The sequence below is a fragment of the Phoca vitulina genome, unplaced genomic scaffold, assembly GCF_004348235.1.
Source record: "Phoca vitulina isolate PV1807 unplaced genomic scaffold, GSC_HSeal_1.0 scaffold53, whole genome shotgun sequence".
NCBI classification, from domain to species: Eukaryota; Metazoa; Chordata; class Mammalia; order Carnivora; family Phocidae; genus Phoca; species Phoca vitulina.
In genome coordinates, this window is record NW_022589756.1 from 4586265 (window position 1) to 4610377 (window position 24113).

The 24113-nt window shown below is 36.9% G+C and overlaps 1 protein-coding gene across 1 annotated transcript in view; it reads left to right on the top strand.

Moving 5' to 3' along the window:
• ADAM7 (ADAM metallopeptidase domain 7) overlaps window positions 1-23445 on the top strand; it is a 172256-nt gene extending 148811 nt beyond the window's left edge. The window contains exon 23 of the mRNA XM_032389021.1: window positions 23317-23445. Within this exon, the coding sequence (XP_032244912.1) occupies window positions 23317-23445 (129 nt within the window). The remainder of the gene's footprint in view (window positions 1-23316) is intronic.
• The last annotated feature ends 668 nt before the right edge of the window (window positions 23446-24113 follow it).

Consider the following 24113-nt stretch of genomic DNA (forward strand, 5'->3'; position numbering starts at 1 on the left):
ATGCTTTCATGCCTGTATTTCTTAAGGTATGATATATTTCAATTTTGCAATATGGAGCACATATTTAAGAGGGTGCAGTCTGTTTTCTTCAAAGGCCTGATAAGATCAGCAGATTGTATCTGATTGCTCTCCTGACAACTCTTTTGTCTCATAAGCAAATGTCAGATACAGTTTACCTCACTAAAAACTGAGTTATTGTTTTTTTTAAGATCTTAATCTAATCCTACGATTAATTCACCTGTTAAATTACAGGTGATACATGAGCTGTGAATATTGTTGTACTTAAAAATATTTGAATGTTGCCAAGTGCCATACACATTTTATTGAGAGTAATTATTAAATCATTTGTAATAAAACATGTTAGAATTACAAGTTATAATCATTTGTTTTAATGTAGTACTTTTCAGGATACAAAATGCTTGATTTTGATGTTTATAATGCCATGTGAGGTGGCCATCACAGTGTGAAGGTCAGCATTGCTCCAATTTTTATGCAGATGCGGGACTGAGACTCAGAGAGGTAACCTGACATCCCAAAAGCATTCCATGGAAAAGCCAGGACCTGAACCCAAGACTTGTCACCTCAACTCCACTACTCTGCTACCAATAACTTTCTTTGTCAAGTGTCCAGAAATCATGCTTACTGAGCTATTTATCCCACCTTGTACTTAGTAGAAAGAAATAATAATTCTAATTATCTGATACTAATGCCAAAAGTAGCTAACACTTTTGGAAGCGATGTTCTATCCCATAAGCACTACGACCATCTCCTATCTACTGATGAGAAAAGTCAGGCACAGATAAGGAACTTGTTAAATACCACACACCTGGGAGGGGAAGTGAAGACTCAAACTTAGGCCTGTTGATGACTCCTGAACATCCCTGCGTTTGATGTAACGAGTATAAGGCAGATATCTAGAAGTAAGGTACAGTGATAACTCCAAACTCGTGGGTTCATTTGGGGACCAATCTTGTGATTCCCAAGTTCATTACCACAGTATTAACTCACTGCAAGGTTCAAGCAAAGAACTTCTGGGTCTAAGCAGGAAGCAGCATTGGAAGCTATCAAGACCACGCAGCTAAAGAACATGCGACGTGGGGCACCTGAGTGGCTCAGTCAGTTAAATGTCTGCCTTCGGCTTGGGTTGTGATCCCACGGTCCTGGGACCAAGTCCCGCATCAGGCTCCCTGCTCCGCGGGAAGCCTGCTTCTCCCTCTGCCTGCTATTCCCCCTGCTTGTGCTCTCTCTCTCTGAAAAATAAATAAATAAATCTTAAAAAAAAAAAAAAAGAATATGCAATGCAAGACTGGAGGCCTGAGAACAGAGCTGCAGATGGTGGGAGAGCAGAAAGAGGAGTCTTCCACCAAGCTGTTGATCGGGACACTTGTCTTCCATCCTGCTCTAACTTATTCCTACAGCCTTTTCTTTTCTAGTGACTATTTAAATAAAACATGATAAGTAGGGTGATCATACATCCGGGTTTGCCCAGGTCACTGATGTGTTATGTCTGTTGTTCCAGAGTCATTATTAACAGTCCACTTTTCACTCTCAAATCTTCCCCATCTGGTAGTAGATTATGTGGTAAGGAACTCGGAGTTTGTGAACTACCAAAATCTGTGACTTAGTGGAAAAAACTATATATCTGTTATAAAATTGACTTGAGTGTGGCTTGTTACCAGCTGTTTTAGTTTGCTTGAATTATGAAAGTCATTTTGGGGTCATATCTTTCATTTGCAAAACAGGGATACCAAAATAAAATCCTGCACATTTATGAAGAGGATTAAGTGATATAAAAGCCTTGACTCTTGGTAAAAGTTTGTTCCCATTCTTTGCTTCTAGTACCACTTATTTAATTTGTTTTAAATTTGAGTACAGTTAACATGCAATGTTACATTAGTTTTAGCTGTACAGCTTAGTGATTTGACAAGTTTCTACCTTATGCTGTGCTCATTACAAGGGTAGCTACCATCTGTCCCATTATATCACTATTACAATATCGTTGACTATATTCCTTATGCTTGCCTTTTAGTCCTGTGACTTACTCATTCCCTAACTGGAGGTCTGTATCTCCCTCTCTAGTATCACTTATTTAATATTGAACTGTGTGCTGACAGTTATACCTTTCCATATATGCTGCTTCTCTTCCAAATTAGAAAAGTCCATTAGTGGTCATGATCAGACGTAAAATCACTGGATGTCCCAAGCACTTAGTGTGCTTCCTTGTACTTGCTCTTTGTGTAATACATATTTATTGATAATAGATTTGTTTATTATTTGATCTTACTGAAATACTTAAGCACCCACAAAACACAATAGTATCATCCATGTTAATGCACAGTGGTAACTTGGGGTACACATGCCAGAGCCCTGCTGGAAATAACTGACCTCGCTACAGAGGTCAGCCTAAGACATGGCCAGGCAGCTCCAAGCACAGTGAAATAGGGAAACGGGCCTCGATGATGAGTTTCAGAGTGATCAGTGTTGAGGAATAGACTCAGGAAGAGAGTGCAAAGTGTGGGGACATCAAAGAGGAAGGAAATCCTGATTGCACAATTCTTGGCCATCAGGTAAACTATTGTTACAATTCTAGGAAATTTCCTCTTTGAGCAGAATTCAAGATCGAGCCCCTAGAGGAGATAGGAGTTATCCTTCTAGTAACACCAGTTACACTTGTAGTAATGTCTTGTTAAAGATCTATCATCTCAATAGACTGTAAACTCCCTGAAGGAAGGAGGATCTCACCTTGTTCCCGCTCTGATCCAGTACCTAACTGACACATTGCAGTTCTTCAATAAATATTTGTTGCAAAAATAAATGAATTAACAACTATACAGAACAATAGGATCCTAATCATGGAGACTAGGTAGGATATAAGAAAAAAGAAGAAAACACTTCTGGAGGGAGCTAATGAATCAGGCAGAGAAATATCTAAAATGGAAATCAAGTTGGGGTCCTATGGGCCAGACAAATTCTGGCTGTGGTGCGGACTCACTTCCACTTACAAGATCCAAGGTGAACCTGGCAGAAAAAGAGACTCCATGGGACCACTGAAATGTGGGCTGGAACATAGACTTAATCTCAAGTCGAGCCAGGGTGGCCCCAGTTCTTGTTAGAGCTGTCTCAGGGAACAGAAGTCTGGGGGTGCCTGGGTGGCTCAGTTGGTTAAGTGACTGTTTTCAGCTCAGGTCATGATCTCAGGGTCCTGGGATCGAGCCCCACATTGGGCTCCCTTTTCCTTGGGGAGCCTGCTTCTCCCTCTCCCTCTGCCTGCTGCTCCCCCTGCTTGTGTTCTCTCTGTCAAATAAATAAATAAAATCTTAAAAACAAAAACAAAAACAAAAACAAGTCTGGCTGCCAGTGGATCAAGCACTGAAGAGTCACCAGACTTTAGGGTATTTGTCCTTGCATCAGGTCATTTTAAAAAGACACCCCTGGCAATCTCTGGAAAGTCTACATATTGGCTTCATTCTTTATTGTAATTTGATGGAAAGCAGGGTATTGATTTTTAAAATAAAAGCAAGAAATACTTGGAAAGATTTTGATCACTTCCATTAACTTTATTAAGACTATAACAAGTGAGCCATCTATTAAAGCTAGAACAATTGTGTAGAGAAGAAAGAGTCCTGCATTAACTTTGTTTTGGTCCCTGGTCTGCCTCTCATTAGGCAAGTGCTGTATGTTACTTAACTATACTTCTAAAGGTTTCTCTGTTCTAGCCTATTATTTTGTTTATCTCTTTGTTTATAATGTAAGTGGTTCTACTTAGAAAAGACCATTCGCCTTTGCTTCAAGGTGAATTAGGTTTCAGGAAATTTCCAAATTATTCAATATGCATTTGGATCTGTTAACAACATTTTCTTCATTTCCTGTTTGAATATCTTTTCCTATAAACAGTATAAGGCAGCATTTAAGGATAATTCAGGCTCAGCTATGAATCATGTTGGGATAAGTGCAGTATGCAGTAAAGCTGAGACGTGGTCAGATCAAAACCAGTGAAACTAACTCTAGTATATTTAACTACATCCTAGCACTTAGGCCAGGGTGAAATAGAGTTAATGTTCTCAGAAAATGGATGGAAGAATGGATGGAAAAATGAAAAGTGAATGAATTATCTGATCTTGAAGGATGTATTTGCTAACTGGTTGCCCAGAAATCCAATGTAATGCCCAAGAAGATCATGACAAATAGTTCTGATTAATGATAACACAGAATCTAGGTCAAGCCTGTGACTTATGACATAGTTCCCATAGTCTGAGATGATAGCAAAGGTTAGTCTAAAGGAAAGGCAGGTGTCAACAACAATGTCTAGGTCCTAATAAAGTGAACTACACCTGAGGTCAAGACCCTCATCTCATCATGAAGCTGAGGAGTTGAGAAGGAAGACAAGACACAGCCATTTGGAACAAGGAGGTCTACATTTCAGAGGTAAAGTTGAAGGCTGTACCCCCATGACATTCAGATGCTCAAGGTTCATCAGAGGTGAAGCACATCAGGACAGCAAATGTCATTCAAAATCCATTAATTCACAAGTCAGATGCCACCAATGTATTTCTTTCTGTCTTAATGGGGATTGGCTAGAGACTTAGAAGGAAGTTAAGCTACAAGTTAGGAGCTTCAGCATCTCATAGATGAGCAGGAATGAGTAAAGTAAGAAGTGATCCCAGAAAGCTCCTGCTAAGTACAAAATTTTCTTTCTCACCATCCAGAAAGAATAAATCTCACCCAGAGTAAAGGAGAGTTGGTTAAGAAGATGGAAATGTGGGTGGATCTATGCACCTTCCTTTAATTCCTACAACTATTTTGTGACTAGGCTCCATTTCTCCCAGTTTTACAGATAAGGAAGCTGAAGCTCATGGTATTTAAATAGCTTTTCCAAAATTACAATACAGAAAGTGATGGAGCTGGGTGTCAAATCTGGATCTTTTCTAAGCTCATTATACCTTCGGCAGCCTTAAGACTGAGCAAATAGGTCTGTGAACTTAAAAAAAGAAGAAGATCCAGGCCTTCTTTTCTGGAGTGAAATGTCTTCATTCTGTTAACTTATTAAGACATACGGTCATTTTTGGATTCTTACTCTCAAGTTCTGACTCAAATCACCACCATATTAACCAATCTTCAGATATATATTGTGCTAGGATCTGAGGGAGTTGTAAAACACTACAACTCCTAAATCTTGACTTCATAGAATTTACAATCTAATTGACAACATAAATAATTATTAGGTAAGAATATACTAGGTCCTAGTACAGAACTATCATGGAACAGGACAGAATAACAAATGTGAGGGGTCAGACCAACTAGAACTGCTTTAAATAGAAGAAATGAGATTTTACTTTGCCTGAAGGATCCATGAGATTAGGAAGAGAGGTGATGGGGAAGGTATTCCTGTAAGAAGAAGAGCAAGTATGTGCTCGTGAGAAACTATATGAATCTTCTATCCCTCGATCCCTTTAACGCTGTTCCAATCCCTTAGCTGTGCTCATCATTTTCTTCCACATACTTATATTTCTACTCCCCTCTCCAGCACTTAAATCCAACACTAATTCCCAATTTGACAAAGACAAATGGGTGAGGCGGTCCATGGAAATATTGGATATTTCAGAAGCCATACCACATACAGCAGAGAGTCAGTTTATGGTTCTCTTTGCTTTTTTTTTTTCAAGGACTGATATTTTTCTAGCATGCAAATAGGGATATTATGATTCAGCAAAAACAAAATTACAATTTATTTTTTTAAATCAAATTGACCGTTAGTATAGTTATACATTTTGAATGGAAATAAGCAGCATTTGCTTCTTTAACCATATTTTATGTCCCGCAGGATGTCTTTAGTATAAGAGTTAGCTCCAATACTGCACTATGTTGGATTTATAAGCACAAGGGTTAAAGTATTGGAAACTATTCTAAAGCTACTTGGAAAGTGAAGAGCCAATGAAATACTCTTTTGATGAGGTAATGCTATTTGCTTCAGCTTCATTGGTTGAATCTAAAATTCCTGTTTCCAGGAGTTGGAGGACAAGTTTCTCTGCAACCGGAAAGAACTGGATAGTCTCCAGTTGCTTATGTAAGATGTTTTATGATCACTCAATAAAAGCAGGTACCTCCTCAACTTGCCAATAGCCTCCTCTGACTTATTTCCCAACAACACTCATACATAAAGTAGACTGCAGGAGTTGCTGCTGGTTCCAAAAGAAAACCTACATAAGAGATTAATAAATATAGAGTTAAATGCTCAGTGGCTATGTCTGTGTGCTATGGTGTAAGGAATACTGCACTAGAAGTTTAGATAGTTCTTCATCCTGGCTCTGGTGCAATCACCTTTGCAACTTTGTGCTGCTACTTACTCCTTCTAGAATTTAGTTTCTTCTTCTTCTTCCTTTTAATTTTTGGATTTCTAACCAGCCATGATAATTGTGGTGGTCCAACCTATTTCATAGAATTTTTGCGTGCAAAGGCATCTGATGAAATACCGTATGTGCGAAGTTCTGAAAGATGTCAATGTGTAACTCAACCTCCAAAGTTGCCTATTATCTTAAGAAAGACAACATTGACGAAGTCCTTCTTTTTGAGGCAATGTTAGCACCCTTTACAAGCAAGCACAGAAAGCCCCTTGGCTAGAAGTAGTACTTCCATATGTTGAAGAATCTCAGGGGTTATGAAAGCAGCCTGTGCTTTAATGCTAGGGAGAAAGACACAGGTTTCTTTGGGCACAGTTCCATCCAAGCCAAACTGCCGTAAGGCTTAATTAATTAGAATATTGTTCTTATCTTTGTGAAATATAGATAGGTCGTCATAACATTGGGAGACATAATTTCCCTCTCCAAACCCACCAGGCTTTGATGAAATCAGCCCCCTTTATGTTGCAAAGTTGAACCATCCAGGCATACAACCCACTCCATAGGCACTCCTACAGCTTTCAGTCCCTTGCTATCTTGGAAAGAAAAAAATGCAATACATTCCTTTTCTAGGAGATAGTGCTAATTATAGGTAGCATATTTAAAGGCAAAACTCTTGATATCCTTACGACCCAATTCCCACCTTCCAAAATCATCACTGCTGCCATTTAGTTAATGGTAATCTCATTCTTTGTGTTGCTCAGACAAAACACCAGGGAGTCATCCTTGTTTCCCTTCTTTTTTCTTTCCACTCAGTCATGAATCTATCAACAAACCCTGTGGGCCAACCTTCAAAATATGTCAACACCTCAGCCTTCTTTTACTGCTTCTTTTGCTACAACTCCAGTCGAAATTGCTGTCATCTTCCCCCAAATCATAACAAGAAACTCTTAACTACTCTCCCTGCTCATACCTTTGCCCTCATACAGCATATCGTCCACACACAACGTGAAGAATTCTTTTAAAAGAGTAAGTCAGCTATGTCATTCTGCTCCAAACCCTCCAGTGGTCCCATCTCAATGAAAATAAAATCTACAAGCTTTACAATGAGCTGGACCCACCACCACCTGTCTACCGACCTCTTCTCTTACTATTGCCTCCTTCCGCTATTTGAATACATTCAGCCCTTCCACTTCACCTTTGCACTGGGGGGTTCTTCTGTACGGGATTCCCCTCCAACCAACCGTTTCTCTCTCTAATCACTCTCTCTCTTTCTCTGTCTCTCTCTCTCTCAGTGTGTGTGTCTTTCTCCAGATTTTTCCCCTATGATTACTTTTTGAGAAGCCTTCTCAGACTACTCCATATAGAATAGCATCTTCTATACAAACCATATCTCTTTTAATTGCTGTATTTTTCTCCACAATTCTTATCATTATCTGGTAGACTTTGTATTTTATTATTTATTGTCTGTCATTCTCTTGCATTATAAAATAAACTCCTTGAGGACAAAAACCTGGTTTGAATTTGCCTCCTATATTCTCAGCATCTAGCTATAGGTGTTAAAAAAAAATTTAACCAAGTATCTATGAAAGGTGCTGTTTTAGTATCTGATTTGAGGTGGGCATGAAGTATTTTAGTATTTAAAGAAAACCAAAGTGTAATTATGAAGTGTTAAGATTGATTCTAAAAATATTGTAATTTATATGTTCCCAGAAGAGACTTCTGGCATTCAATCAGTGTCAAAATCATTAGAATAAGTATACAGCTGCTTAAGGACATTATGTTGGTTAGAGAAATAAGAGAAAGCAGCATATAATGAATGCTTACAATTACTGGGACATGGGTGATTTTCTTTCTTTAGCATTTGTATCTCATTTAGAGAATCCCAATGGTCAATAATCATTTAGATGTATTTATTTTTCTGCATTCTTTATAAAACCAGTCCTTCACATGTTTAAGTGTGAACACATATATGTGCTAATGAGATAATTAAAAATGTTATCTATCATCTTAAATATGGACAAATTCTGACCTATGAATTAGTTACTCTCTGGACATAAGTTAAACATCATGTAGGCTGAGAAGAACATATTTAATTAAACTCAGTTATGTAGAAAAAATGGTCTGGAAGGATCAGCATACCTCTCAGATCCTCATTTATGTGCAGAGGGTAGCATCCTCATAAAGGTCAATATGGCATATGTTAAGAAAAAGAAGACTTTGTTCTCAGGACTGTTGCAATAAGTGTGCAGACTATGGGCAATAAGGGAGAGAGATGAGGCTCAATTCTGAATACAAAAAGACAGTAGGGACTTACAGCAGACTCACTCAAGAGCAGAGTGAGTGGGTCAAGGGATGACAAAGTACTAAGAGGAGACATAAAGGGTAGTGAGACTCTTGCTAAACTGACTTAATAGGGTTCCTGTTGAAGGCAGGCCAAGGGCTTATACATCAAATGTTGGGGAAAAGGAATTTGATCAGATACCATGGGTGATCAAATATCAAGGGTAGGGAGATTATTGCTAAACCTACCTAGCAGGATTCTTGTTAAAACTGAAGTAGGCAGGCCAAGGACAAGGCCCAAGGACAAGTTCTAGTGGGGGAAAAAAAAAAAAAAGGCAAGGGGACAGTCAGAGGAACCTGGCTAAAGTTGGGTCAAGGGGAGAATTTTTGTTATATAAAAGGTCACCTTAAGAACCCATCTGAAGTCCCTTTGTCTACAAATATCAATAGTTCAGTAAGAATCACCCATTGTTTAATTTGACAAGATGCATCCACTGACCTCGCTATAGGCACTGTGCTAAATATGGAGGAAATCAATTTGAATATGACTCCATCCTGACTTGGGAGTTTCCACTCTAATGGGAGACCAAGGTGTTAAGTTAATAATTACAATGTAAAACAACAAATGCTCTCATAAAGTGATAAAAAACGTGCTACGGAACACAGGGGTAGAGAGGGAATTCATGCTAAGCGAGAGAGAAAAGAGCAGGAGTTAAGTAGGGCTTCTCAGAGGAAGATTTTTTTGGTTTGGTCTTGAAGGAAGAGGAAGCATTTACCAGTTTAAAAAAAAAGAAAGATCAGGGAAGGTCTTTCAAGGCAAAAGCAACAACACTTAAACAGGTACAGAAACAGAACATCAAATGTGATGGCTTCCTGAGAAACAGCACAAGGTTGGACCCAGCCCTGGCAGTCTGGAGGGGTATGGAAATACACGAGACCGGTAGTCACCTAGAGCCAGATTGTGAAGGACATTGTGCTTTAATATTTAATACTCCGTGTACTAGGGCTTGACCTTTGAGCGAGGGGGAGGAATGAGAATCAGATTTGTAGTTTAGAAAAATCTCTCTGGCACAGGTAGAAGAGTACAGATTGGAATTGGAACAGACCAAATGCAAGTCAATTAATTTGGTTGTTTCCAGAGTTGAGGAGAAAAAAATGATGAAGATCTCAAGGTGGGCTAATGGGTCTGGAAAGGAAATGACAGCTTTTAGAGGAGACAGAGTTCCATTAGGAATGCAATATTAATTACAAGGAAAAGGTAGGACTTCATAATGGCTCCTAGATTCTGGCTCTGGTGTTTGTGAAGATAGTGGTGGTGTTAACAAATGTAAGGAGCACAAAAAGAAATAGCAGGAGTTTTGTGGGATATAGTAAGATTTGCTTTGACTGTGTTGAACTTCAGGTGCTTGAGGGCCTTTCATATCTAGATGTCCAGTATGCAGATCTGTGTGTGGGTCTGCAGCACAGGAGGAGGGAGAAGTTGAGACAGGAATTGCAGATCACTGTAGCAGAAATGGGCGTTAAATACTGGAGAAGGAATGGGTATGTAGGAAGAGCACCAGATGGGGCAATCAAAAAATGTAACCCTGGATGCACTAATGTTTAAGAAACAACATTGCGCGTCCAATAAAAAAAAAACAAAACAAGGTTTATATTATATAATCCCAGCTTTTCTTATGTGCATTATGTTAATGAGAAAAGCCTTAAGTTGAGAACACATTGATAGGTTTGGACAAGCAAATTTGGGATATGCAAATTTGCTGAATTACTCTGGCAAATTGAAAGAAGAACTGAAATTCTTGAGAGAAAAATAAGGGGAAAGAGAACAAAAAAAGAAAGGCTAGATGCTTAGCGAGATCAGAGACACCCTGGCAGGAAAATTAGGAGAGAAACATGCCGTAAAGAGATTTGAACTTCTATGCTCAGCTTTAAATTCCTGTTCTCAAATGAAAACTTCAGTAAGTCCACAGTTCACTGATGTCTTTATGCCTGTGGATTCAGTGGCATGGGAGGCAGGGGTCAGGGAGCGGGGAGAGAAGGGGTGGTCAGTTCTCAAAGATCTATTGATTTCCACTTTGCCTACTTAGTGCAATTAAAAGACAATGTACAAGATAGAGGAGGCCATATGAGACTAGACCATAAGAACTGACCAAAAAAAAAAAAAAAAACTGTGTGGAGGGCTCCCTGCTTCCCACAGAGACAGAAAGTTTCCAGGTGACCTTTGTGTCATACACTATAGACATACATAAATGATGCATATGAATGAAATGTATTTTAATGGATTTAGCTAGCTGGCTATGTGATCTAAGGCAAGTTGCTAATATTTACTCATATATCAACTCATTTATATATGTCCCCTTTATTCATATATCAAATTCAAATTCAAAATGATAGCATTACTGAGATGCTTAGCTTGAACCATTATATTTGTCTATATATTTAACCGCTTTTCTACATTTATTACTATGTATATATGCAAAACGTTGCTTCATCGTACATCCCAAAATAATACAAGAATAGTATATGCACTCTTTTTAAAGCTACATATCAATCTCTGATTTTAGAAAATGACAATTTTAATTTTATGAAGGTTTTGTGATTAGGCAAATCATGCAAAACAGATTAAAAGAAGCTTAGAAACATTTCCATGATACAAAAAGGTAAAGCAGAAAGGCTTTTCTATAAAATATAAAAGTCAGTACAGAAAAGCAGACCTTATGTGCATTCTGCAGGCAGCCTGGTGTCAAGTTTTCATGTTGCCCTATGAGAGCCCTTATTCATGCTGCAGATACTGCAGAGATGTGGGTGTGGTTTCTAATACAGAAGCTGACTCTCTATGAATATTCATAGACACACTCTAGCTAAAACCTTCTAATGGTTTTCTCAGAACAGTTAAAATAGCAACAGTAAATTTTGAGCTTACCAGATACAATTAGTTAAGGAAGGATGCTGACTTCTTTGAAAAATGAAAGCAAACAGCACCTCAATCCAAAGCCTTGTTGACCACAGAGCAAGTTCCCTGATCAGCCTCCTCTGAGTTATGGGGGCATGTGACTTGAAATGAATTGGTAAGAAACAAGAAGCACAATTCAGACAGCTACAAAATAATGGAATCACATTCTTTCTTAAAATAGGGTCTGTAATTGGATATTTCTAGATCCCTAGGAAGAGTTCCAAAACTCAGAGAGCCTCAAACTTACTTTACATAGTATTTATTTTGACCTAAACTTGTAATTTTTTTTTCCTAATCATGAGCTGATCTTTGTACAAATTGGGAAAAATACAAAGCTGTGTAAAGAAAGACAAAATGCTTTAAAGCCCCAAGTCAAAATTATAAATACTGTTAATACAATAGACTATTATTTATTTGCCATAGATAAATTCCAACATGCAAATTTATCTACCTAACCATCTATCTACTTTATCTAATGTATACACACAAGAACATAGACACAATATTTTTATAACTCTTTTTTAGAGCAGTTTTAGATTCATAGCAAAATTGAGAGAAAGGTAGAGAGATTTCCTTTATATGCCCTGCTCTCACTCATGTATAGCCTCCCCCATTTTCCACATTCCACAACAGAGTGCACATTTGTTAAAATTGATGAACCTATCTTGATACATCATAACCACCCAAAGTTCAGAGTTTACATTGGGGTTCATTCTTGGTGTTCTACGGGTATTCTATGGGTTTGGATAACTGCTTAGTGAATGACATGCATCTGTCATTATGGTATTATACAGAGTATTTTCACTGACCTAAAAAATCTGTGGTTTATCAGTTCGTTCCTCTCCCCTCCCACCCCCTGACAACACTGATCTTTTTACATCTACATAGTTGCACTTTGTCCTGAATGCCATAGAGTTGGAATCATACCATATGCAGCCTTTAAGACTGGCTTGTTTCACTTAGTAATATGCATCTAAGTTTACTCCACATCTTTTCATCCTTGACACCCAATTTCATTTTAGTATTGAATAATATTCCATTGTCTGGATTGTTCACTTATCCATTTATATCCAAGTTCACTTGTCCATTTATATCCAAGTTCACTTGTCCACTTATCCTACTGAAGAACATCTTGCTTGCCACCAAGTTTTGGCAATTGTGAATAAAGCTGCTATAAACATCTGTGTGTAGGTTTTGTGTGGACATAAGTTTCAAATTCTTGGGTAAATACCAAGGAGTGTGATTCGCTGGATCATATGGTGAGAGTATGTTTAGTTTTGCAAGAAACAACCAGACTGTTTTATAGAATGGCTGTACCATTTTGCATCCCCACCAACAATGAATAAGAGTTCCTGTTGCTCCACATCCTCACCAGCATTTGGTGTCATCAGCATTCCAGATTTTGGCTATTCTAGTAGATGTGTAGTTGTATCTCATTGTTGTTTTAATCTGCATTTTCCTAATAAGATATGATGTGGAACATCTTCTCATATGTTCATTTTCCATCTGTACATCCTCTTTTGTGAGGTGTCTGTTGAGATCTTTGGCCAATTTTTAAACTAGGTTGTTTTCTTATTGTTTAAAGAGTTCTTTGTAAATTTTGGATAATAGCCCTTTATCAGATGTGTTTCTTGCAAGTATTTCTTCCTAGTCTGTAACTTTTCTTATTGTTCTGACCTCATCTTTGCCATAGTGGAAGTTTTTAATTTTAACGAAGTCCAGCTTATTAATTATTTCTCATATGATTGTGTCTTTGGCGTTGTACCTAAAAAATCACCACATACCCGAGGCCATCTAGGTTTTCTCCTATGTTATATTCTAGGAGTTTTGTAGTTTTACATTTTACAGTTAGATTTGTGTTCCATTTTAAGTTAATTGTTCTTGCACTTTTATAACCATCTTTATTACATGTGTCTTTAAGCACTTCTCTATGTGCCTTACAGAATGGCTATCACATCCCTTCCCTGACACTTATTTTGAGTAAATTTTTGTGAAGAATATAAGTTCTGTGTCTAGAGTCATTCTTTTATAAGTGAATGTACAGTTGTTCTGCTATCATTTGCAGAACATTCTTTGTCCTATTATACTACCTATGCTCTTTTTTCAAAGATAGGTTGAGTATATTTATGCGGGTCTATTTCTGGGCTATTTTGCTCCATTGATCTATTTGTTTATTCTTTTGCCTATATCACACTGTCTTGATTAGCGGAGGTATATAGTAAGTCTTGAAGTCAGGTAGTATCAGTCCTCCAACTTTGTTCTTCTCTTTCAATATTGGGTTAGCTATCCTGGCACAATATTTTTAAATGTATATATTTAAAAACATTAGTATCTTAATATATACTGTTATTTCTTTTCATGATATACCAAGATCATTTTACCAAATCCTTAGGCAGGATCTCAAAATTCCACATTATCAATATACTATCATATATTTAAACAAACTTTAATCATCAGATATTCAATAGTTTCCCATCATAAAACATAAAAACATAATGAACACTCTTGCACATAAGTCTTTGTGACCATCTCTGATGATTTCCTATGGATAAAATGCTTGATTAGAATGAGCCAGGAGAACTTCCATAAACTTTTGGAAAATTTATTAGAATTTTTGGTCATAAATGGATGTTTATTTCCCCGCATACTCACTGTCACTAACAATGATGATGATTATGATCATGGCCATGATAGCAAAAAACTTTAATCTGCATTTTCTGATTACTAAGGAAGGCAGACATGGTTTTTTTGTTTTTGTTGTTGTTGTTTAGTTGTTTGTTATGATTATTTCCTCCCCTTGCCTTCCTTTCTTCCTTTCTTCTTTTTCTTTTTCTATATTTTGATAATGGTCATATCATAAAGTTGGTCTTTTAATAGTGCTAAAGCCAGTTTTTATAGGATTTAGTTTAAAATTTTGGGGTCTGTATTCTTAAATAAGTCTCTCTCTGTCTCTTCAGTTTTCCTTCCCACCCTCCTTCTCATTAAAAGATATAGGTTCTAGGAATATGCAAATTTTGTTAAATGAATTGGAAAACTTCATCTTTTTTTCTTATAAATGACAATCTTTTTTATGGACATTCAATCTTCTTGGAAGTACAAAGTAGAAATGGACTTAGAATTATTAGTTGGGACTACAGCACTTTTCAGATATATTTTTTAAATTCCATTTCTACCATTTCCATGGTCAATTCATATCTTTTATTTTTTCTTAAGCCAGTTGAAGTCATAAAATTATCTGAGACAATTGGACATTTCTTCTTTCAAGATTTCAAAGGAAATAAAATTTATTGTCAGAGAGTTCTACATATTAGACTATTTATTAAAAATTCCTTTTGTTTCATTAGTTATATATTTTTTTTATTCATAACTTTGTAGATTTTTTTCAATCTCTTTTTAAAATAGATTCTAAAAGTTTAATCTAGTTAATTAGTCTTTCCAAAAGACCTGTACTTCATTTCCTTAATTTGTAAAAAATCTTCTTTTTTCCATATAAAGTTTTTGCTCCAGATTCCTTTATCTGTTAGCCGATGTTGTGTATACATCATTTGTATATTGTGTATATATGTTGTGCATACATAGTATTTTATATTAGTATTTTGTAAATTATTATTGGTCTAAAATATTCCATCATTTTACTGATAATAATTTTATCTCACGTTATTTTAGAAAAGTATACTGGATAACAGAGCTGCTCTGCTTTTGTTATCCAGTCTATAGGGGTAATCAGAGTATTGATCTTGATTAAATGTTTTACCATCACTAGTGTTTGGTCCTTTTTTTCCCATTTGTTTTTCCTCTTTGCTCTTTGAGCTAAGGTTTCTTATTCATCTTTGGTTTTCTCCAGTATTTGGAGAACTTATGTCCATTTTTACATTTTATGTGTGGTTAGCTCTAAGTTTTAAAATGCTACTAGAAATTTATGTCTTTAATAAGTAATGTGAGGACTAGGAAAAGCTTAACTGTCTTCTATGAAAAGGAGAATAAATTATTTTCTATTTCCTATACTTCTTTGCTTGTGTTGCTGTTTTCTTGGTTTTTGGACCTACTACATTTGCTGGTTGCTTGCTGGCCTTCTCTTTGCTGCTAGATTAGTTTCCCAAGCTTACCTCACAGTAGCAATCACTTTGGGCTTGGGCAACAAACCTGGGTTTCTTGGTTCCATCTATACTTACTGAATCATACTACCCAGAAGTGGGCCTGGGAATTAGTATTTTCAAAACATACTCAAGTGGTGCTTTTGAGTTATTTTTTTAAAGGAGATATGTTTTTACTTGTTTTTACTTAATGGATCTTTTTCTCTGCAAACTGCAATTTTATTCAATTCAAGAGTCTTTCCTAGTTATCTATCTATTATTACTGCTACATTTGCTTTTCTTTTCATTCTTCGGTATGTATGCTAATCATTTGTAGATTGAATCCTCAGTGTTTGTATCAAAACTTTCACCTTTTAGCCATTTTGAATGTTTTCACTTTTAACCATCAAGTTTTCATCCGCCATGGCCACATATAAGTGATTTGAATTTCTGTCTCATGATTTGTTCTCCTGAATCTGATGATTTTAATTCATAACTAACTTCCTTTATTCTTTTTGATTTGCTTACACTTTTTTTTTTTAGAATTTATTGAGATGTGTTTATTTTATTTTGCTTTATTTTATGTCTTGTTTTCAATAATCAGTTGTTCTCAAATATATATTCTTTTTTTAAAGATTTATTTATTTTTGGGGCGCCTGGGTGGCTCAGTTGGTTAAGCGACTGCCTTCGGCTCAGGTCATGATCCTGGAGTCCCTGGATCGAGTCCCGCATCGGGCTCCCTGCTCGGCAGGGAGTCTGCTTCTCCCTCTGACCCTCCCCCTTCTCATGTGCTCTCTCTCTCATTCTCTCTGTCTCAAATAAATAAATAAAATCTTTAAAAAAAAAAAAAAAAAAAAAAGATTTATTTATTTTTGGGAGAGAGAGAGAGAAAGAACAAGCAGGGGGAGGGGCAAAGGGAGAAGCAGACTCTCCGTTGAGCATGGAGCCAGATGCAGGACTCCATCCCAGAACCCTGGGATCATGACCTGAGCCAAAGGAGATGCTTAACCAAACTGAACCACCAAGGAGCCCCTCAAAAATATATTATTTCTTTAAAGGCACAGAATTATTGCAGAATCACTCAACTTTGGGGTTGTGTTTGTTTTGATTTGTTTTGGTTTTGTTTGCTTATCCCCAGATGAATAAAGCTCTATCCAAATGTGTTTGTCTATAAGAGGGTGAGTAAGAACTCCCTGGTTCTTCTCTCAGTTTACCTAGGTGCTACTTAACTCCTATTCTTTAATTTAGGGACTTCTTGTGCAGTGTTTCTTAAACTTTAACATGGTTATGAATCACTAGGGACCTTGTTAAAAGGCAGGTTATAATTCAGTGGAGTAAGTGGAGCCTGAGATTCTGCATTTTTAATGAGCTCTCATAATGCTGCTATTGCTGACCTACAGCTCCCACTTTGAGTAGCAGGGTCTTAGTAATCTGCTTTTTAGTGCTTTTAATTTATAGATGTGAAATGAAGTCAACTGACATGGTTCCAGTCTTCTGCAAAACCTTCCATTAACTCTAACTTTTGCTCCTCCAAATTGAGGAAGAGATATAAGAGATATCAAGGTCCTATCTATGTTTTCGATGGGTGACCAGAAAAACTTCTATTATCCTGCGTCTTTCCATTTATAAGCACTATATGAACAAAGTGACCTCATGGCAGCCAACTTTCAAACAAACCTGACTTGTGTTAGTTAATAAGGGCAAGTAGTGTGTCCACTGTTAAACCTGTGACCCACCTTTGCCACTAGCTTTGATGGCTCCAGGCAAGAGACTGATGGTGGGTTTCTGCTGTGGGCTCTATGTATTGCCTGTAACAGAATATTTTCAGGTGTGAATATTGCAAGTTAGATTTGTCTTCCTTTAAACTCAGCCCCTTGTGTGCTCTATATTGTAGATTCCTTAATTTTTATGGACTAGGGATGACTCCTATCTCTCACTAAAGCATTGATGATGATTTTTTTTCATTATATTTCATTGATCATGTAGGTACCGTGAAAGGAGGTAGAAAAAAGAGAAGAAAGTTTTTGTTTATTTTCAACACACAAATAACCCTATAGATTTTATGGTTACAAAAAATTTCTTTGTTATAGTATTTTCAGACAATACATAAATGTATCATGATGAAAAGGAACTACAGTTTCCCCTAATCTGGCCACAAATAAATATCCACTAATAAAATTTTGGTCTATAGATATCTAGAATTATTTTCTAAACACACACAATATAGATATTTTATCTAAAAAGGATATTATCTATGTTTAGTGAACTTTTTATAGCTAATAATTTCTTATCAATTTTATGCCAAGTATACCTTTACAGTATCATCTTAAATAACTGCATAATATTTCATTGCATGGATGTACTATAATTTAAATGATATCCTATTGGAGGTATTTAGTTTTTTATTTCCAATTTTGCACTTTATAAACAATGTTGTGATGAACAATTTTGTACAATTGACCTAACATGATTTAATAAATATTAACAAACTTCCCTCTAAAAAACTGTACTAATTTGGAATCCTGACAACAGTGATAAGATTGCTATGTTGACTACTGGCAATTCTTTTAATCACAGATCATCTGAGAGACAAAAGCCAAAGTTCTTTCTGTTTTATTTTATGTTTTTATTAGATAGTTGAACATATTCATACAGTGATTTTCTTTTTGAATTTCTTAAAGTTGTTTTCTTTTAAAGTAACCATTGTACCCAAAATAAGTCTTGAACTCACAACCCTGAGATCAAGTCACATGCTCTTACCAACTGAGCCAGCTAGGTGCCCCTATTTGAATTTATTTTTATTTTTATTTTTAAGAATTTATTTTTAAGTAATCTCTACACTCAACGTGGAGCTCAAACTCATAACCCTGAGATCAAGAGTCACACACTCTACTGACTGAGCCAGTCAGGTGCCCTGAATTTCTTAACTTACCTACTCAAAACTTCTATACACTATTCATTTATTTAAAAAATAAAGGGTAGAGCCTACTACATTCTAAGAGCTTACAACATATAACACGTTTCTAAGACAAACACTGTTTTAAGAAGCTACAACATATAACACATTTACTGTACCACTGAAATTCTTCATCTGTAAAAGATTTCATATGTCAAGGATATTGAATCTTTCCCTATCATATAATTTGAGAATGATTTCTCCAGTTTATGGTTTTTCATTTCATTTATCATTTATTTGCTAAAATGGTGATTATATTTTTTCCTGTGGTCAAAACTACCATTTTTCTTCAGCACTTTTCCCATAGTATCACACTGAGGAATTATAATAGTCACTTAATATTTGCTGCTATTTAATCATTAGGTTTTTAAGTACATTTTTAATCAATCTTGAATTTAAGTTGAGAATGAGGAAACTAACTTTATTTTGTTGAAATGCCTAACCATTTACCTAAATATAATTTATTGATTAATCAGTTCTTTACTTACTGATTTGGAAGCCCATCCCAAAATGTACCTGCACAAGAGATGTCTACAATCACAATGTTTCACAAAATGAATTGTACATTGTACTTATACACCCTTCAGAGATGAGAAAAACATACTTAAGCCTACAGACGAACAGTTATATCTTCTTCAGTAATTTAGATTGTTTAGTAGCATCAATGTAATAATCTCCGTTCTCTAGAATACAGCCAAGAAACTGCTGGAGGAAAAGAGGCCTCTAAGCATCCACTTTCCAAAAAACAAAAAGCATGCATTAAATCTCAGCCTCTCACTTAGAACCTACATATTCTCGGGGACTTAGATTATAGAGTTCCTGATTCACTAAGATTAGAAAGTAGGAAGGGCATTGAATGTAGAAGTCTATAGAGAGTGGTAAGAAATGATTCTAAACTCTGATAATAATGAGAAAGGGAGATGTAGGGCAAAATACAGGCAGAAGAAATAAAGAATGCACTAGTCTAAGTGGCAAACGATTTTACTCACTTCAAAATGTAAAAATTGGTTTTCATGGCATTCAAGAGACATAAGTAAACAGCAAGTTTTTACATGGTATTCAGTTTAAAGTGACAGAAAATCAAATAATTCACCTCTTGATAACTGACTTAAAAATGCATATAAATGCTAAAGCTTTAGTATTCCAACATGTACTTTTGTAGAGCACATTTGGAAGTGCTAGAACTATGAGATTTTTCTATTATTTGAGGTAGATGCAATTTTACTGCTATGCAATGAAAGGTTAATTCAGTGGTTCTCAAACCCTGCATATTCCAAAGGATTGGCCTTCAGCAGCTTTGGCAAAATAACCTCTAAGCCCCTGTAAAAGTCTTCCTAATAAGAGTATCTTTGTATACCTGGGAACTTGAGAAAAGTCAGACTTATGCTAACAATGTGATTTATGATGAATACTTTTTTGTTCCCTTGGGTTCCTTGGCCACACTGTATCAATTTGAGCTCTGGACAGGGGCAAGAGGGCTAAAGGCTGAACAGTTAAGGTCAGTCATGCAGGCATGCTATGCCTAAGTGACTGACCTCCCACAAGAACCCTGGACTCCAAAAGCACAGGTGAACTTCCCCATTGTCAATACTTCCAATGTATTGTCCCATACCATTGCTGGAGGAATTAGGTGCTGTCCAATGACTCCACTGGTAGAGCACTGTTGGAAACTTATGCCTGGTTTCTCCTGGACACTGCCCTATGTACTTTTCCCCTTTGATCATTTTAATCTGTACCGTTCATTTGGTAATAAACCACGAGTATGACTTTACTGAGTTCTGTGAATCCTTCTAGCAAATCATTCAACCTGAAGTTATTCCTGGGATCCCTGACACAATTATTGAGAACATTAAAAACCTTTAATAAATGCTTGCTGAGTGTTTCCAGGGTTACTTAAACTTAAGTTTGGAAAAGGCTACCAAGGATGTCTGAGGAAGAGTTAGAGGAATACCTTGAATTCTGGATTTCACATCTATTACTCTATACTTAGAGTGGAAGCTGAAAGCCAAAATTATTATACCCAAGAAACAGACCCCATCCAACTGTGGACTGACCCAGAAAAATTCAGAGAGGCCCATCAGGGAAGTGAGGGTATAGCTTTGAGCAAGATATTTGGGTTTATACCTACTACTTCTTCTCTCTGTTGAAGTGGGCAACTTCATTTCTGTGCCTCTGTCTCTCACCTGTAAGATGGAGATAAGAGTAGGTTGGTTGAATATTGGTTTAATACATATAAATAGCTTAAAATAGTATATAACGGAGAGCTCAACAAATGTTAGCTATTATTATCATGACTATATTGTTTTGTGGCTAAAATTCCAAGGAAACTATCACAGAATTGAAGGTGAAATTATTTAGCTCATTTAGGAAAGAGAAGCTCCTTTGTGACTAGCAAAGATAGCCTGGTCTTGTAGAACATTTAAATATACATCAAAATAAAATTTCTAAATAAATATATAAAAATTTGTAGAAAAGTTTAAAAAGTAACTATCAGCAATAATAAAATGAAGAGATACAAATCTTGACCTCACAAGCCTTATCTATTTGTCTTTCTTTTCGATGTTGACATTCAAGATTTGTCCTTATATATGCATATTGTGTTAAAAAGAGACAAGGCCAAAATGAAGTCATTGTGCTAAGCCCACAGACTTAATCTAACTGAAGTCTCAACCCTCCCCGGGAATGTAATCCTAACTACTCAGTCTAGAATTTTCTGGTCAGCACCAATGAGGTAATCTGCCTACATAGGCCCTTTGCATTCCCTAAAGGAAGATGAGGTAATCCCCTAATAGACCTGTTTGCCCCCCAAAGGAAGGTGACCTCATCTAAAACAATCCTTTTTTTTCATTTATGACTTTCTTATTCTGTCTTTTTTTTTGGGGGGGGAGAAGCAGAAGGAGAGGGAGAGAGGGAGAGAGAGAGAACCTTAAGCAGGCTTCATGCCCAATGTGAAGTTCCACATGGGGTTCAGTCTCACAATCCTGAAGTCATGACCTGAACTGAAATCAAGAATTGGATGCTTAACCAACTAAGCCACACAGGCACCCGCTTTGTTCTGCCTTTAAAAACTTTCCTTTTCTGTACTCCTTTGGACCTGTCTCTTTCCTAGATAAGATGCTGCCCAATTCATGAATTGTTCAATAAAGCCAATCAGATCTTAAAAATTTACTGGGTTGAATTTTTGTTATTTATCATGTGGCTTCTTTCCCCTATAAAATTATTCCCATCGGCTATCTTGCCAGGGGGTAAGATTACTATTGTAAGGGCTATTAAAGTTTTTATGATTGTGCTATTTATAGCCATATGGTTTTATAACAAGTTACACACCACAATTCAGTGCCAGCCAAGCAGAATGCACAGCAGTTAAGCTTTATGGTCCTGGAATCATTTGATTTGGGTTCACCAACCACCTCTGCCACCTATAAGTTCTGTGACATGGCACTTGTCACCTAAGTTCCTGGGCATTACTTACCTCCTCTGTAGAATTCCAGTGATGAAAATATCAAGATCATTTGGATATTGAGAGGATTAAATGAGAAAATGCATAGAATCAACCCCAGTAGCAGATACTCCAAAAGTCTGTTATTTTTGTTAATATTTGTTTTCGTTCTATACTGAACTAAGCGTAGAGATACAAGGATTTAACAAATATTTAGATATGATTAAATGTAGGTACATAAGAATGAAAATAAAAATAAATGTGTGTCAAATTGCTTATAGTTCAGTAAGGAGATTGACATAGATAATGATATAAAGCAGCAGAGACAGAAGGACCTTATCTTGCCCAGTGGAGATTCCAGAGGTGACAAGTAAGTTGGGGAAGGGCATTCCAGGTAGAGGGTAAAATCAGTCATAGTTTGTGCAGTTTGTGTGAAGGTGTGATGAGCATATTTAGGCCCAGTGAAAATGAAAGTTTCCAGTGGCTGGAAACTAAGCTGTGAGTGGAGACGAGGAAGGTCAGAGTGGACACTCAGGTACTAGAACTGAATATGTTTCCCCATGAGCTCATCAGCACTTTCTCAATTGCTTTCTTAAAGGTGGAGAGTGTGGAGGCATTTGGAGTCTCTGTCATTAGCTCTTGCTTCCCCCTTAAACTGTGCAGTCTATTCCTTCAGAAGCTAAAGCAAATTACCCTTATTGGCAGATGGCTGAGACTAGTGCGGCTAAGGCTGTCTGGCATGCTTGCATTTCCAATGAGATCCTTTTGATTTATTTCATCTGCAGTAATTAAACTTGCCTTTCTTTGCAGCAATGACTTAAACATGTCAGGTGCTCTGGGCCCCATGGAAGATATTGTCACTGTTGGGTTACCTGGGGACATCTTCAGGTGCATCTCAACCCCTGCTGTGACCATTTCACAAATTTTCACCTGTCAACTATGGGAAAGAGCTCCTCAGCTACAACAGTGAGGTGCAGCTTATATCCATCCATTAGAATCAAAACCGGATCATACTCTCATCTCTGTCTTTGTATCCAGACAGATTGATGACTCCATTTTAGGGTGTGCTTGTCAATGTCTGTTCCCCAGAGGAGTAACAGGGGAGCAGGGCTCCATCAGGCTGGAGAAAAGAACCATCTTAGAATATTTTACACAGTCAAAGGAAGCTTCAAACCAAAAAAATAAAAAACACACACAAAAAGAAGGCAATAGTGCCAGAATTCTGCTTAAGAAATCCACAGACTTTTAAGCTAAGATAATGCTTTGTCTCATTGAAGATTGCAGACACACAGGAATGGTGCAGAAAGACAAAGGAAGCCAAACACAGGCAGTGTGGTCAGGCTTTTCACAACGTTGCTATAGCAGATCGTCCTTCAGATAAAACTCAAGGAGTTAGCCAGGTGTGATATTGTGGTTTATAATAGGAAACATACATTTGGTCTTTGTCCTGTTGTCCCCAGAACAAAGCTTCTAACAACCCTTGGAATTTCCTGTAATGAGAGCAAGAGATAAAGCTGCCTTTTGTTATGTTAAATGAGGTTGCTTTTGGAAAGCAACTAAGGATGGGGGTTGGTTGTCAGCAGTCAACCATGTGTAAAGTTGGTTCCAACCCCTGACCTCTGGAGAGGAGAGAGGGTCTTAATCAATCACCAATGACTAATAATTTAATGAGTCATGTCTGTGTAATGAGGCTCAATAAAAACACCCGAAAGGACAAAGTTTGGAGTGTGATGCACCCTAACTCCACAGAGACAGAAACTCTTGCCCTCGGAACCCTCCCAGACCTAGGCCTACGTAGATTTTCATCTGGCTGTCGCCTTTAATATCCTTTCTAATAAACTGGCAATCTAGTGAGGAAGCTGATCTCCTGTGAGTTCTGTGAGCCATTCTAGCACATTAGCTGAACCAAAAGAGAAGGTCATAGAAACTTCTGATTCATAGTCAGTCACTCAGAAGCACGGACTAGTGATTGGCATCTTAAGTGGGACAGTCTCCTGGGACTGAGCCCTTAACCTGTGGAATCTGATGCTATCTCCAGGTAGATATGTCAAGATTGAGTTAAATTTGTGAGACA